Genomic DNA, 17,518 nt, shown 5'->3' with positions numbered 1-17,518 from the left:
ACCTTATTTCCATCCGCCCCGCCCCCGCCTCCCCAGTCCCACTAACAGGAGCTCTATGGAACGCTCGCTCCGTGTGCAACAAACTTTCCTACATCCATGATCTTTTCATTACTAAAAAACTCTCTTTCCTCGGCATCACTGAAACCTGGCTCACGCCCTCTGACACGGCCTCCCCAGCTGCACTTTCATACTGTTGATTCCATCTTTCTCACACCCCTCGCTTCAATGGCAAGCATGGTGGAGGAGGAGGTTTTCTCCTGTCAGGCAACTGCTCCTTCACCCATATCCCACTGTCAGCCTCCATTACTCTCCCCTCCTTTGAAGTGCACTGTGTGCGCATCTACTCCCCCTCCAACCTCCAACTGGCCGTCGTTTACCGCCCCCCAGGGCTAGCCACCACCTTCTTTGACCACTTCACCACCTGGCTGCTTCATTTCCTTTCCACTGACATCCCCACTATCATAATGGATGACTTCAACATCCCCATTGACACTTCCCACTCATCTGTCTTGAAGCTTCTATCCCTCACTTCCACCTTCAGCCTTGCTCATTGGTCTTCGGCCTCCACTCACAAAGATGGCCACACACTGGACCTCATCTTCGCCAGCCTGTTCCCTATCTAACCTCTCTAGCTCACCTCTCCCTCTTTCTGACCACAACCTACTCACATTCTCTTCCCTCTCCTCTCCAAGTGCACAAGCCCCACTCCACAAACTTGCACACCTTCGCAGAAATCTCAAACACCTTGACCTACACTCACTCTCTGAATCCCTTTTCCCTCTCACAGGCATAAGTTCATTACACGATGCAAATGCTGCTGCCACTTTATATAACACCACAAAACAGCTGCAGCTCTCAATTCGGTCGCCCCCCTCACACATACCTGAGCTCGCCCACTAAACCGGCGGAAATGGAAAAGGGCTCACTCCAATGAGACTTTCATCACATTCAAACAGTCCCTCACTACCTTCAAGTCCACACTTACTGCAGCAAAACAAACATACTTCTCATCTCTCATATCCTCCCTGTCACACAACCCTAAACAGCTATTCAAAACTTTTAATTCTCTCCTCCGTCCCCCAGCGCCTCCTCCCTCTCCTCTCATCTCAGCCGAAGACTTTGCCACATTCTTCAAGCAAAAGATTGACACCATCAGACAAAGCTTTATGCCTAAAGTCCCCACAGCCCCTTCTCACATCTAGTCAACCATCCTCCTTCAAAACCAGCTTCTCCACCATTATGGACGATCAACTCTACTCTTTACTCTCCAAATCACACCTCACCACCTGAAAACTTGACCCAATCCCGTCCCACCTCATCCCTAACCTTACCACTATCCTCATCCCAACCCTAACCCACCTTTTCAACCTGTCACTAACAACTGGTGTCTTCCCCTCATGCTTCAAACATGCCTTGATCACACCCATCCTCAAAAAGCCATCCCTTGACCAATCTTCTCTGTCTAGCTATCGCCCCATATCACTTCTCCCCTATGCCTCAAAACTACTGGAACAACACGTCCATTCTGAACTGTCCTCCCACCTCTCCTCCTGCTCCCTCTTTGACCGCCTCCAATCTGGCTTCCGACCGCACCACTCCACTGAAACTGCCCTGACTAAAGTCACCAATGACCTACTTACTGCCAAATCCAAGCGACACTACTCTGTCCTCCTCGTCCTGGACCTGTCATCAGTCTTTTACACAATCAAACATTCCCTCTTACTACAGACTCTCTCATCTCTTGGCATCACGGACTTGGCCCTATCTTGGATCTCTTCATACCTAACTGACCGGACATTCAGTGTCTCCCACTCACACACCACCTCCTCATCTCGCCCCCTATCTGTCGGTGTCCCCCAAGGTTCAGTCCTAGGACCCCTGCTCTTTTCCATCTACACCCTCGGCCTGGGACAGCTCATAGAGTCCCATGGCATTCAGTATCATCTCTATGCTGATGACACACAGATCTACATCTCTGAACCTGATATCTCCTCAATACTAACCAAAATCCTACAATGTCTATCTGCTATTTCATCCTTCTTCTGACAGATTTCTAAAACTTAACATGGACAAAACTGAATTCATCATCTTTCCACCGTCTCACTTAACCCCCCCAACTGACCTATCCATCAAAGTCAATGGCTGCCCTTTTAACCCAGTCACACAAGGCCGCTGCCTCGGGGTAACCCTGGACTCTAACCTCTCCTTTAAGCCACATATCCAAGCCCTTTCCACTTCCTGCCGACTCCAACTCAAAAATATCTCCCGGATCCACACATTCCTCAAACACGAATCTGCAAAAACACTAGTGTACACCCTCATCATCTCCCGCCTCAACTACTGCAACCTCTTGCTCTGTGGCCTCCCTTCTACCACTCTCGCACCCTTCCAATCTATCCTAAACTCTGCTACCCGACTAATCCACCTGTCCCCCCGCTATTCCTCGGCCTCTCCTCTCTGTCAATCCCTTCACTGGCTCCCCATTGCCAAGAGGCTCCAGTTAAAAACTCTAACCATGGCATACAAAGCCATCCACAACCTGTCTCCCCCATATATCTGTGACCTAGTCTCCCGGTATTTACCTACACGCAACCTCCGATCCTCACAAGATCTCCTTCTCTACTCCCCTCTTCCCACAATCGTATACAAGATTTCTCCTGTGCATCCCCCCTACTCTGGAACTCTCTACCCCAACGTATCAGACTCTCGCCTATTGTGGAAACCTTCAAAAGGAACATGAAGAGCCACCTCTTCCGACAAGCCTACAACCTTGCTCCACCACACCGCTGCATGACCAGCTCTACCCTCACCCACTGTATCTTCACCCATCCCCTGTAGATTGTGAGCCCTCGCGGGCAGGGTCCTCTCTCCTCCTGGACTTGTATTGTTCAAAATTTATTGTAATTGTTTGTGCTATGTATATCCCTTTCACATGTAAAGTGCCAGGGAAAGAATGGCGCTATAATAATAATAAAGTTTGCATTGTGAAATCTGGTGACAGATCTACTTTACACCTGATCCCTAATGGTGACCGGAGCAGTGTAGAAAGCTGCTATTTGCCATCATCTCTACAGTCAGATATTACAAGTTATCAGTCAGAGATGAACCCGTTTATGCTTTCTGTCTGCACTACAAATAATATTTTTTCTTTAGTCATATCAATCATCAGTTATTATGTGACTTATTTCCAGATTTTCCCTGGCGTCCAGTCATCGAAGAAATAGACAAACCAGTTTTCCTTGTGAACACTAAAGCCACATTGCAGTGCAAAATCTCCCAGTATTTCCCCAATAATCTCGCTGTGACCTGGTACAAGAAGAAGAAAGGAAATCTGGAACAAACGTGGAATATGGCACCATTGGAAGATAGGCAGCCTGACAACACGTTCAGCTGGACCACCAGCCTGACAGTCACACCGTCCATAAGAGATGATGGAGCAGAGTTCATCTGCAGAGCGCAGCATCCCAGTCTGGAGCAACACATAGAGCAAACGACGGGACCAATACAAGTCTATGGTGAGTTATTCTCTATCAATTTACAATTAGCACCCAGAAATAATACATAACTAAAGAGTAAATGTCATTTTAATGTTCTTTTCACAAATCAATAATAGAAGTGACGATAAGAAATGTTTTAATATATCTTATCTGAGAAATCTGCTACTTTCTCCTCTTGGACTGATCTTTCACTCTCAAATCATAGGTAAAAGCTATAATCAGTGGCTACAGACTTTCCCATTACTGAAAACCGGCACTCACCACATCCTGAGATTTGAAAGTCCTTTAATCCGAAAAGCAGGACATCTGTGCGGCATGCTGGGGGTGTGCGGGAGAGAGTGAGAAATGGACGACGGCCGTTTTGCGCTTCCACATCGCTTCTACGGGTCCAGGTGAGTAATGACATTATACTGCTTCCTTTATAGGAAAAACACAATATTCGTCTGTGAACAAGCTGTACACAATACAACATAATAGAAAAATATATAAAAACATAAAAACACAGACATCTCAATTCTATCGTTCAGTCCTAATGGACCTTGGGTAGAGGAATTTAAAATCCACTTTGCTTCTCTTTTTAACAGTAATCTATTATAGTCACCACCTTGTGGAGGATATCAAACTTTTTCTAGTCCTGCAAAACACGGCGTGTTAGGGCTCTTTCACATGTCAGTATTTCCGGTACGTGTGGTGACAGTTTCCACACGTACCAGACACACTGACACATGCAGACCCATTATAATCTATGGGGCTGTGCACATGTCAGTGTGTTTCCACGCACCGTGTGTCTGTGTGATCCACATGTAGACATGTCTGTTTTTGGCCGGCAGCACGGACCACACATGGATCCTATCCATGTGGCACGTACCAGCGCCTGGGAATCAGTGTACAGTTAGCGCTGTTCCCAAGCGCCGGGTGCTGAACACTGCCCTCATCATGGTTCCCTGCCGGCGCTGCGATCAGCACCAGCAGGTACCATAATGAGAGTTGTAGTCTGCTCCCGGTGTCTCCACCTGTAAAAATAAGAATAAAATAAAAAAATACATTTACTCACCAGTCCTAAATGTCCCCCGCTGTAATCCATGCGACCACTCACACCAAGGAGCCGGGTTTTTCCGGTAGCGGAAATATCCGGACGTGTGAAACCGGCCTTAGGGTCTGCATTGTGACACTCTTGCATATGTTTAATTAATCTGGGGGGCCCTTTTCCCTGTAATGATGGAGCGATAGTGTACCCGAAAACTAATAAACAAAGGTCTTATTGTTTTCCCAATATGATAACATTTGCAAGGTCAAAAAAATATATAAGCAGCATATTTCGTTCTACAGGATATAAAATCATTTACTCGGACCCCACTTGGATAGAATTCTCTTTAAGATACAAGGGGCAAAAATAACAATTTCCACATCTATAATTCCATTTTAGGGTGTTTTTTCTATCCAGTTACTTGTGTCAGAGGGGATTCGATTACTGACTAACAGATATCTTAAATTACAAATCCTTATGTATGAGAACATGGGTTTTTGTGAAGCCCTGTCATATAAATCCCTATCATTCTCTATTAGATGCCAATTTCATCTAATGGCAATGTGGATGGTATTATCCAAACAAGTGTACTTGGAATTAAAAACAAACCTGCATTTGTTATCCTCCCTATTCCCATATTTAATTGCATCTTTCGTTCTTTAGAAGTTCTTTTGTCAAAGCATGCTCATTGACGTTGGCTTTTTATAGGTTTCAGTGCTATTTTCCCCTCTTTGATACTAATTTTAACTTCTAAAAGTTCTAAAGAATCACCTCCAAAATGTGAAATTCACTGAATAAAGTGTTTGCCAATTTATTTCTGCCGTTTTTTTGAAAATAAATATGAGGGGAACCCATACATTAGATACATCCGTGTATATCTTAGATATGTACATGATGTATTTATTGTACGGTATGGTACAAAAACTCAATTTACATCTTTTGTCACATATTTAAATGAGGTGAGCACAAAGAATATGAAAGCCCAAGGTCCGTTAGGACTGAACGATAGAAATGAGAGGTCTGTGTTCTTCTAATGTTTTTTATATATTTGTATATTATGTTGTATTGTGTACAGCTTGTTCACAGACGGATACTATGTGTTTTTCCTATAAAGGAAGTAGTATCACGTCATTACTCACCTGGACCCGTAGAAGCGATGTGGAAGCGTAAAACGGCCGTCATCCATTTCTCACTCTCTCCCGCACGCCTCCAGCATGCCGCACAGATGTTCTGCTTTTCTGATTAAAAGACTTTTAAATCTCAGGACGCGGTGAGCGCCACTTTTCATTTTCCTATTGTTGCTACACAGATGTACTTTGGCCGAGGACCACTGAAATTCCTGTTGCACTAAGTAAGCTCTTAATAGAGGGAGGACTATGATCTTTACAAGTGAGCTGGTGCCTGTTTAGCTTGCTCTATATCCTTGTTTCCCATTGCTGAGATAGAAGATGACAATCGGTGCTCATAAATGTCTATGAAGATAGGAGCTAAAGGAGACAAAAACAATTTGTAATGGCAGCACAGTATGGGGACAGTCCTGCTCTACTATTATACACCTTGCAACTTTGTATGTTAGGGAAAAGAAATACATACAGGGACTGGAAATCATAGCCTGGAGGATAAGCATGTAGCACCGGCCCATGAGTATCGACTCATCAATGACCTACTCATCACCTCCTGCCTTATAAAGGCAGCAGAGAAGGAAGGGTATTAAATCCAGTCACAATTAAAGGACACGGCATTATTTTCATTTTGGGATGACGTGTCGTAATGCCAAATACATCAGTACGCTACTAATAACAGACACAGAAATTGTTATTTATTCGGCATTAAGGTACTATAATTTTATGGGCACTGCAGCCTTGCAGCACTGGGGTCCTGTGTTCAAATCCCACCAAGAACAACATCTGCAAGGAGTCTGTATGTTCTCCCCGTATTTGTGTAGGTTTCCTCCGGGTTCTCCAGTTTCCTCCCACACTCCAAAGACATACTGAATGTAGATTGTGAGCCCCAATGGGGACAGTGCCCATAATGTCTGTAAATTGTCTGAATTGTAAAGCGCTGCGGAATATGTTGGCGCTATATAAATAAATAGATTATTATTATAAAGATTATTACTATTATTATAACTAATCTGTTTCACCATTCTTTTTCAAAATCTAGTAGTCAATTATACCAAATTCACTATAGAGGATATCCAGTAAATACACTGCTCAAAAAAATAAAGGGAGCACTTAAACAACAGAATATAACTCCAAGGAAATCAAACTTCTGTGAAATCAAACTATCCACTTAGGAAGCGACACTGATTGACAATCAATGTCACATGCTGTTGTGCAAATGGAATAGACAATAGATGGAAATTATTGGCAATTATCAAGACACCCTCAATAAAGGAGTGGTTCTGCAGGTGGGGACCACAGACCACATCTCAGTACCATTGTTTTCTGGCTGATGTTTTGGTCACTTTTGAATGTTGGTTGTGCTTTCACACTTGTGGTAGCATGAGATGGACTCTACAACCCACAGAAGTTGCTCAGGTAGTGCAGCTCATCCAGGATGGCACATGAATGCGAGCTGTGGCAAGAAGGTTTGCTGTGTCTGTCAGCGTAGTGTCCAGAGGCTGGAGGCGCTACCAGGAGACAGGCCAGTACACCAGGAGATGTGGAGGGGGCCGTAGGAGGGCAACAACTCAGCAGCAGGACCGCTACCTCCGCCTTTGTGCAAGGAGGAACAGGAGGAGCACTGCCAGAGCCCTGCAAAATGACCTCCAGCAGGCCACAGATGTGCATGTGTCTACACAAACAGTTAGAAACTGACTCTATGAGGGTAGTATGAGGGCCCGACGTCCACAGATGGGGGTTGTACTCACAGCCCAACACCGTGCAGGACGCTTGGCATTTGTCACAGAACACCAGGATTGGCAAAGTCGCCACTGGCGCCCTGTGCTCTTCACAGATGAAAGCAGGTTCACACTGAGCACATGTGACAGATGTGACAGAGTCTGGAGACGCCGTGGAGAGCGATCTGCTGCCTGCAACATCCTTCAGCATGACCGGTTTGGCAGTGGGTCAGTAATGGTGTGGGGTGGCATTTCTTTGGATGGCCGCACAGCCCTCCATGTGCTCGCCAGAGGTAGCCTGACTGCCATTAGGTACCGAGATGAGATCCTCAGACCCCTTGTGAGACCATATGCTGGTGCGGTTGGCCCTGGGTTCCTCCTAATGCAGGACAATGCCAGACCTTATGTGGCTGGAGTGTGTCAGTGACTCACCCCCTGGGCCGTGGGGCACTCGGAACCGGGCAATAGGGAGACGATGGGGGAAGTAGTGGCAACCCGGTCCATGGCTCAGGGTGGTCAGACCAGTGGTAGTCTGCTATGCGCTGTTGGTATGTCCGACTACGCCACCCGTGGATTGCGGTCAGTGCGAACCGCCGTTGCCAGGCAGACCGCTGGGGCTGATGATGTAGGCAGCTGGGGTAGTGTGACTCCCCACGGGAAGAGTGCGGCCCCAGGGCAGTATAATGGAAGATGGGGGTGATGGTGTAGGGCGTCCCAGTACCGTTAGTGCTGGAGGAGCAAGGAGCACACAGACAACAGGTTGCAGTCCAGGGTCTTTACTAGAACAGGTGAACTGACCCACAAACAGTCCCGGCTAAGAGGGGACCTGGATGTCTGAGAGCAAATGGGAAGTTGGCCCTGGTCAGGGTGAGGGTGTAGGGCCTCTGCGCTCCTTCTGGCTATCTCCTCCTTATAGGGTAACAACCCACGTTCCCGAGCACACCGTGTCCTCTCGCCCGTATGGTTTGCGACGTGGGTCCCTTTTTACTCTCGGACTGGTACGGCTTTGCTGGTCCCTTCTGCTGTGGCGGAGCCTCCGGGCTTCTTAGGCCAAGGAACACACAGTCCCCTGCGGACTGGTTTTCTGCTGGAGGACGTGGAATCCTCACAGCCTCAGACACCAAAGTCTGGTAGATTAGTTGCTTTATCTGCCAGGACTGGCTCACTTCGCCTCTGTCCCTGGCTTGTGGCTCTCCTGCTGCCACACGTCCTCTTATGCTGCAACACAACTGTTTCTCTCTGCTCTGGGACACCTCTCAGTCCTGAGACAGGTCGTCCAGTTCTCCCTAACCCTGCCCCCGGTTCCAGCTTTTATAGGGGCAGCCTGCTCCCCCTACAGGCCTGAGACAGGAGGTATTGCATGCTAATGTTCCCCTGAGTAGAGAACCTCCCCCTTACTCTCAGACACAGCTTTATTATATTTGTGGCATCCAGGCCAGGGTGACACATCAGCAGTTCCTGCAGGATGAAGGCATTGAAGCTATGGACTGGCCCGCCCGTTCCCCAGACCTGAATCCGATTGAGCACATCTGGGACATCATGTCTCATTCCATCCACCAACGTCACGTTGCACCACAGACTGTACAGGAGTTGGCGGATGCTTTAGTCCAGGTCTGGGAGGAGATCCCACAGGAGACCATCCGCAACCTCATCAGGAGCATGCCCAGGCGGTATAGGGAGGTTATACAGGCACGTGGAGGCCACACACAATACTGAGCCTCATTTTGACTTGTTTTAAGGACATTACATCAAAGTTGGATCAGTCTGTAGTGTGTTTTTCTACTGTAATTTTGGGGTGACTCCAAATCCAGTCCTCCATTGGTTAATACATTAGATTTCCATTGATGATTTTTGTGTGATTTTGTTGTCAGCACATTCAACTTTGTACAGAGCAAAGTATTCAATGAGAATATTTCATTCATTCAGATCTAGGATGTGTTATTTGAGTGCTCCCTTTATTTTTTGAGCAGTGTAAGTCTCTATGGATCCGAAACATACTATAAAGTTATAGTAATTGAATCAAGCATAATGCACATATAAAGTACCAGAACCAAACTTACTGTATAGACACAGTACCAGAACAAAGATTACTGCATAGATGTGAGAACAGAACCAAGCTTTTAACAGATACAGCAACAGTACTAAGTTTACTACATAAATACAGTGCCAAAACCAGGATTACTGCACAGATACAGTACCAGAATCAAACTTACTACATAGATGTGAGAACAGAACCAAGCGTTTAACAGATACAGCAACAGTACTAAGTTTACTACATAAATACGGTGCCAAAACCAGGATTACTGCACACATACAGTACTGGAATCAAACTTGCTACATAGATGTGGGAACAGAACCAAGCTTACTACATAGTTACAGTGCCAGAACAAAGATTACTGCATAGATATGGGAACAGAGCCAAGATTACTGTGAAGATACAATACCTGTACTAAACTTACTACATAGATACTTCTAAGAAATTTAGTAAACCAGATGAATCTTCCTCTTATGTATCTGTATAACGTGTGTTTTCTTGTCCAGCTTCTCCCACGATGCAGGGCCCCATACAATGTTCAATCGAGGGACGAGATGTTCTCTGTAAGCTCAATTTGCAAAATTTTTACCCAAAGTCCATAGAAATCAAGTGGAGCTGTAGCTCTAACAGATATATAAAATCCAGGGAAACCTACAGCTATGAGTCCAATGCTGTGTCCACATTTAATGTGAGCAGTGAGTGCAGAGTCGCTCAGCAGATCATCGATGACCCCAACTTTCGGATCATGGTAACCTGGAGCCACGAATCATTGAGAGAACCGGAGAAGAGAGAGGCGTACATCAGGGATGCAGGTAATAAAACATGGAGAATACAGTTCAGTGACTATCAAGTCCTTGTCCTTTTATGTAATGCCAAAGAATATATTTAGATTTCTATTAATTTCAGAGTGAGCAGAAATACAATCATAGAAAATCATTATTATATACAAGAGTCAGAATGTTGTGTCACCTACAAATCATTTGCTCTACATCATATACAGAGAACGGAGCCGGGTCGGTAGAGATGAGTGTAACGGGTCTGGGAGGCGGAACCTCTGGGCTACTATACAAGGGGGCGGTCCTTGTAAGGAAGCGGGTGGCGACCAGGGAAGACGGGCAGGCAGTCACAGCAGGTGACCGGGACAGTCTCGGGGTAAACGGGCAGGAGGTCACGGCAAGTGACCGGGACAGTCTCTGGGTAAACGGGCAGGAGGTCACGGCAAGTGACCGGGACAGTCTCTGGGTGAACGGGCAGGGGCCACAGCAAGTGACCGGGGCAGTCTCTGGGTAAGGGTAGGTACGACCTGTGATGGCTGAGCCTCCAGGTAGGCTAGCAGGCAGATGGTAGATGTGCGCTCCCAGGTGAGCAGGCGAGAGTCTCTGGATAAGCAGGTGGTCACAGCATGTGACGGCGGAGCCTCCAGGTAGGCTAACAGGCAGGTAGCAGATGAGCGCTCCCAGGTGAGCGGGCAAGAGTCTCTGGTATGGCAGGTGGTCACAGCACGTGACGGCGGAGCCTCCAGGTAGGCCAACAGACAGGCAGCAGGTGAGCGCTCCCAGGTGAGCGGGCAAGAGTCTCTGGAATAGCAGGTGGTCACAGCATGTGACGGCGGAGCCTCCAGGTAGGCCGACAGACAGGCAGCAGGTGAGCGCTCCCAGGTGAGCGGGCAGGAGTCTCTGGACAGGCAGATGGTCACAGCACGTGACGGTGGAGCCTCCAGGTAGGCTAACAGGCAGGTAGCAGATGTGCGCTCCCAGGTGAGCGGGCAAGCTGGTCCATAGACAGACTGACAGGTGTCGGAAGGCAGACCGTCGGACCTCAGGCTAGCAAGCAGGTAAGCGGATTATCAGGCAGGAATCAGACAGCAAACTGGCAGGAAACTGGCAGGTAACTGGCAGGTAACTGGCAACGGGACCTGAGGGCTGAAGCAGAGTAGTGAACAGTGCAACAACATTGCTCGGGCACCTCCATTTTGGAGGAGGTGCCTTATATATAGTGAAGTCCTCCGGCCATTGGCCGGGGACTCCTTAGGATGGCGCGCGCGGCCCCTTTAAGAGGGGGGGAGCGCGCCCTAAGCACCGTGGCCGGGAAGGAGCGCGCGCTGCCAGCAGAGCGGGAGGGGGACGCCGGGCTCGGAGCAGAGAGGTGAAGGGAACAGCGTCCCTGCCTAGCAGAGGGCAGGGACGCCGACGCTACAGAACCCCCCCTTTTAGGCCCCCCCTTTTTTAGGCCAGACAGAAATTTATCAAGGATGAGAGGGGCATGGATGTTCTCCCGGGGCTCCCACGTTCTCTCTTCAGGACCAAACCCCTTCCAATCTACCAGAAAAAAGGTCTTTCCTCTTACCCTTTTGGTGGCCAGAATGTTCTCTACCTCAAACTCGTTTTCAGCGGAAACCGGAGCAGGAGGCGTGCCTGTAGACTTGGAAAAAGAGTTAAGTACCACAGGTTTGAGGAGAGATACATGGAAGGAGTTAGGGATCCGCAAGTTGGCCGGGAGTTTCAATTTATAGGCCACCGGGTTGATCTGACTGATGACCTCCAGAGGACCGATGAACCGAGGCCCTAACTTATAGGAAGGAATCTTGAGCCGGACATACTTGGACGAGAGCCAGACCTTATCCCCTGGACGGAATTGAGGAGGATCCAGACGTTTTTTGTCAGCATGTCTTTTCATACGCTCGGACGACTGTAGGAGTGCGGACCGGGTACTCTCCCACATGGAGGAAAATTTGTTAACAAGAGATTCCGCAGCCGGATTATCCACCGAGGTGGAGACGGGAAATGGGATCCGTGGATGCTGACCGAAGACTACAAAAAACGGGGATTTGGAGGAAGATTCGCTCTCGTGATTGTTATAAGAGAATTCGGCCCATGGCAGGAGATCCACCCAGTCAGAATGGTGGGCATTAACGAAGTGCCGGAGGTAACTGGTCAGGATCTGATTGATCCGCTCCACTTGACCATTAGACTGTGGGTGGTAAGCGGAGGAGAAGTCCAGGGTGACGTCTAGCAATTTACAAGTGGCTCTCCAGAAACGTGAGGTGAACTGTACCCCACGATCCGACACGATGTGGAGGGGCAGGCCATGAAGACGGAAGATGTGGCGGATAAAGTCTTTAGCCAGCTCGGGTGCAGACGGGAGGCCTGGCAGGGGAATGAAGTGAGCCATCTTGGAAAAGCGGTCAGCGACCACCCAAATGACCGTACAACCGGCTGAGACGGGAAGATCGGTTATGAAGTCCATAGCTATATGCTGCCAGGGGGCAGCAGGTACAGGAAGCGGAAGGAGGCGACCGGCTGTCAGGTGTCTCGGAACCTTGTTGCGGGCGCAGGACACACAGGCAGAAACAAAGTCTATTACGTCCTTGTGCAGGGTAGGCCACCAGTAGTGCCGGGTAATAAGCTGGAGGGTCTTTTTCTGACCGGCGTGGCCAGCTAGTTTAGACGAATGACCCCAGTGTAGGATCTTCTCCCGATCAGGTACCGATACGAACGTCTTACCGGGAGGGAGACGATTAAGACTCACGGGAGCAACCTGCATTACTCTGGCGGGATCGATGATATGTTTAGGTTCTTCCTCGAGATCAGACACCAGAAAGGATCGGGACAAGGCGTCCGCTTTGATGTTTTTGTCAGCCGGACGAAAATGAAGAACAAAATCAAAGCGAGCAAAAAACAAGGACCACCGGGCTTGGCGCGGGTTAAGTCTCTGGGCATGCTGGAGGTAAGCCAAGTTCTTGTGGTCAGTGTAAATTATAACCGGATGAAGAGCCCCCTCGAGTAGGTAACGCCACTCCTCCAATGCCAGCTTGATGGCCAATAACTCTCGGTCTCCTATGGAATAATTGCGCTCGGAAGAGGAGAAGAGTTTGGAGAAGAAGCTACAAGTTACTATTCTCCCGGAAGACGATTTTTGGGTAAGTACCACTCTGGCTCCAGAGGAGGAGGCGTCAACTTCCAGGAAGAACTGCTTGTTGCCGTCCAGGCGATGCAGCACCGAGGCGGAAGAGAAGGCCTGTTTTAAGGAGAGAAAGGCCTCCTCTGCTTCGGGCGGCCACTCTTTGGGATTAGTACCCTTACGGGTGAGCGCGGAAATTGGGGCAGTCCGGGAAGAGAAGTGCGGGATGAAGAGGCGGTAGTAGTTGGCGAAGCCCAGGAACCGCTGAATAGCCTTCAACCCCTCCGGTCGAGGCCATTTCTCGATGGCAGACAGTTTCTCTGGATCCATTCGTAGGCCGGTCTGGGAAATAATGTAGCCCAAAAACGGAAGCGAGGTCTGCTCAAAGAGGCACTTCTCATATTTAGCGAAGAGGTGATTCTGCCTGAGCCTGAGCAGGACCTGACGAACATCCCTCCGGTGAGTCTAGAGATCCGGAGAGAAGACCAAGATGTCGTCCAGGTACACCACTACGCAGGAGTAGAGAAGGTCCCGGAAGATGTCATTGACCAACTCTTGAAAGACGGCAGGAGCGTTACAGAGACCAAAGGACATTACCAGATATTCATAGTGGCCATCCCGGGTGTTGAATGCGGTCTTCCATTCATCCCCCTGACGGATGCGGACCAGGTTGTACGCCCCACGGAGGTCCAATTTGGTGAAGATTCTAGCCCCCCTCAGATGGTCAAATAATTCTGGAATGAGCGGAAGGGGGTACTTATTCTTCACCGTGATCTGGTTAAGGCCTCTATAGTCTATACAGGGACGGAGAGAGCCGTCCCTCTTTTTAACGAAAAAGAAGCCTGCTCCCGCCAGGGAGGTAGATTTCCGGATGAATCCCCGGGCCAGATTCTCCTCAATATACTCGGACATCGACCGGGTCTCAGCAGCGGACAATGGGTAAATACGTCCACGGGGAGGCGTAGTCCCGGGTAACAGGTCGATAGGACAGTCGTATGGTCTATGAGGGGGTAATGTCTCTGCCTCCTTTTTATTAAAGACATCAGCAAATGACCAATAAGGAATCGGAAGTCCAGGTAGATTAGTTGGGGTAGGAGAAGGACGGACGGGATGAACAGGAACCAAACAAGTCTTATGGCAGTCCTGTCCCCAGCGAAGGACTTCTCCGGTCTGCCAGTCAAGCACGGGTGCATGTTTCTGGAGCCAAGGTAGACCTAGTAAGAGAGCGTGAGAGAGTCCAGGCAGAACATGAAAAGAGATGCTCTCAGAATGCAGCATTCCCACCTGCAGAGTAATGGATTCGGTGATGAGTTGGATGGGACGTGGTAAGAGGCCCCCATCCACAGCAGCGACAGATAAGGGTACAGCCAGAGGTTTGGTGGGAATGCGGTATTTTTCTACCAGGGACTGTGAAATAAGATTCCCGGCTGCTCCAGAGTCAAGTTGGGCTAATTCGAAAAAACGGTTCTCCCCGCAGATAATTGAGACTGACAGCAGCAGAGATGGAGAGGATTTATTTTTGTCTAGGTCGACCTCTCTGAGCGAACCTAGACACAGGCGTTTCCCGACCTCTTCGGGCAGGTACGGATCCGGTGCTCCTTACTGCCACAGTAGAAGCAGCTCCCCTTGGCACGGCGTAAGTCCTGACGGGTTTTGACCATCTTGGTCTGGTCGACCTGCATAGGCTCAGGGGAGTGTACCTGGGGAGAAACGGAGGGAGTGACGGGTTTCTGGAAGGTAGGAGCTAGACGTGGAAACCTCCTCTCACGGGTGACCTCTTTGGCACGCTCCTGGAACCGTAGGTCAATCCGGGTGGCAAGAGTTATTAGGTCATCGAGAGTGGTAGGAATGTCCCGACCGGCGAGTTCATCTTTAATACTGCCGGACAGACCCTCCCAGAAGACAGATACCAGAGCGTCATTATCCCAGGCCAGCTCCGAGGCAAGGGTACGGAACCGTATGGCATATTGGCCCACGGTGATACTTCCCTGACGGAGGCGTAGCAGAGACAATGCGGATGAGGTCTTCCGTCCGGGTTCGTCGTAGACTTTCCGGAAAGCCGTGAGAAAGGCAGGCAAGTCGGACACCAGGGGATCTCCTCTCTCCCATAGAGGATTTAGCCAAGCCAGTGCCTCCCCCGTGAGATGGGACATGATGAAGGCTACTTTGGCCCGGTCGGAGATAAACTGGTGGGACAGGAGTTCAAAGTGCACGGTGCACTGGTTTATGAAGCCCCGAGCCTGAGCGGAGTCGCCTCCGAAGCGAGGAGGTGCAGAAAGCCGGGATCCGGAGCAGGATACCATGGTATTGGTGGGCAGCGGAGCAGCCAGGTTGCGAGTCATGACACTAGCGGTGGTTGCTGGTGGAGCAGTCAGAGTGTCCAGGCGAGAATTGACATTCCGCAGGTGACCCAGGATGGACTCCTGTTGGGACCTCTGACGGGACAGTTCATGACAGAGGTCTGAGAGCGAGGGAGCTTGGGTGCCACCGGGTTCCATGGCCCGAGCAAACTGTAACGGGTCTGGGAGGCGGAACCTCTGGGCTACTATACAAGGGGGCGGTCCTTGTAAGGAAGCGGGTGGCGACCAGGGAAGACGGGCAGGCAGTCACAGCAGGTGACCGGGACAGTCTCAGGGTAAACGGGCAGAAGGTCACGGCAAGTGACCGGGACAGTCTCTGGGTAAACGGGCAGGAGGTCACGGCAAGTGACCGGGACAGTCTCTGGGTGAACGGGCAGGGGCCACAGCAAGTGACCGGGGCAGTCTCTGGGTAAGGGTAGGTACGACCTGTGGCGGCTGAGCCCCCAGGTAGGCTAGCAGGCAGCTGGTAGATGTGCGCTCCCAGGTGAGCAGGCGAGAGTCTCTGGATAAGCAGGTGGTCACAGCATGTGACGGCGGAGCCTCCAGGTAGGCTAACAGGCAGGTAGCAGATGAGCGCTCCCAGGTGAGCGGGCAAGAGTCTCTGGTATGGCAGGTGGTCACAGCACGTGACGGCGGAGCCTCCAGGTAGGCCAACAGACAGGCAGCAGGTGAGCGCTCCCAGGTGAGCGGGCAAGAGTCTCTGGAATAGCAGGTGGTCACAGCATGTGACGGCGGAGCCTCCAGGTAGGCCGACAGACAGGCAGCAGGTGAGCGCTCCCAGGTGAGCGGGCAGGAGTCTCTGGACAGGCAGGTGGTCACAGCACGTGACGGTGGAGCCTCCAGGTAGGCTAACAGGCAGGTAGCAGATGTGCGCTCCCAGGTGAGCGGGCAAGCTGGTCCATAGACAGACTGACAGGTGTCGGAAGGCAGACTGTCGGACCTCAGGCTAGCAAGCAGGTAAGCGGATTATCAGGCAGGAATCAGACAGCAAACTGGCAGGAAACTGGCAGGTAACTGGCAGGTAACTGGCAACGGAACCTGAGGGCTGAAGCAGAGTAGTGAACAGTGCAAATTGCTCGGGCACCTCCATTTTGGAGGAGGTGCCTTATATATGGTGAAGTCCTCCGGCCATTGGCCGGGGACTCCTTAGGACGGCGCACGCGGCCCCTTTAAGAGGGGGGGAGCGCGCCCTAAGCACCGTGGCCGGGAAGGAGCGCGCGCTGCCAGCAGAGCGGGAGGGGGACGCCGGGCTCGGAGCAGAGAGGTGAAGGGAACAGCGTCCCTGCCTAGCAGAGGGCAGGGACGCCGACGCTACAATGAGCTAATCTTTTAACAGCAAATCAAATTTATAAAGAATTTAAGGAAATTCACTGGACTTGACACATTTGAACAAATTGCTATTTGATTAAATTGCCAAAAAATGTGCACTGACTTTTTACACATAGCCGAAAATTGCAATAGCCAAAGAATAGCTTCTTCATAATGCCTTGCAGCTATAACATGGTATAGCAAAGCCAATCATGAAGGTCTATAATAGTCTATATAAAAGCAGAAGAAGGGAATGAAGCAGCCATTTTGTGGTGAATCTGGATAGTGAGAGGAAGTTAAAGTTTACAACTTAGCCATAAAGATACAGAAAGCCATAACACTGAAGAAACTGAACAGATAGTGTGTGACAGCATAGTGGCGGGAAACAGCTACCATGCGTTTAGCCATTGCCATTGAGGTCACTTTCACATTACTAAGGGTCTATTTACACTGCGCAATGTGCAGATCCAGACTGATGACCGCCCGTTCTTGTCTCATCAGACACAATTTCTGGGGTTTTCTTTGTTGCTTTTTGAGGTTCTTAATGGG

General features: G+C 49.7%; 1 protein-coding gene across 1 annotated transcript in view; it reads left to right on the top strand.

The window, feature by feature from the left end:
- The window catches only part of LOC141162486 (uncharacterized), an 89,919-nt gene that overhangs the window by 48,048 nt on the left and 24,353 nt on the right, over positions 1 to 17,518 (top strand). Inside the window, exons 11-12 of the mRNA XM_073648652.1 lie at positions 3,192 to 3,515; positions 9,908 to 10,213. Of these exons, the coding sequence (XP_073504753.1) occupies positions 3,192 to 3,515; positions 9,908 to 10,213 (630 nt within the window). The remainder of the gene's footprint in view (positions 1 to 3,191; positions 3,516 to 9,907; positions 10,214 to 17,518) is intronic.

Source organism: Phyllobates terribilis, unplaced genomic scaffold (genome assembly GCF_046119375.1).
Source record: "Phyllobates terribilis strain yellow unplaced genomic scaffold, ASM4611937v1 Scaffold_9__5_contigs__length_417890890, whole genome shotgun sequence".
NCBI classification, from domain to species: domain Eukaryota; kingdom Metazoa; phylum Chordata; class Amphibia; order Anura; family Dendrobatidae; genus Phyllobates; species Phyllobates terribilis.
This window is presented reverse-complemented; position numbering and strand designations above follow the sequence as displayed.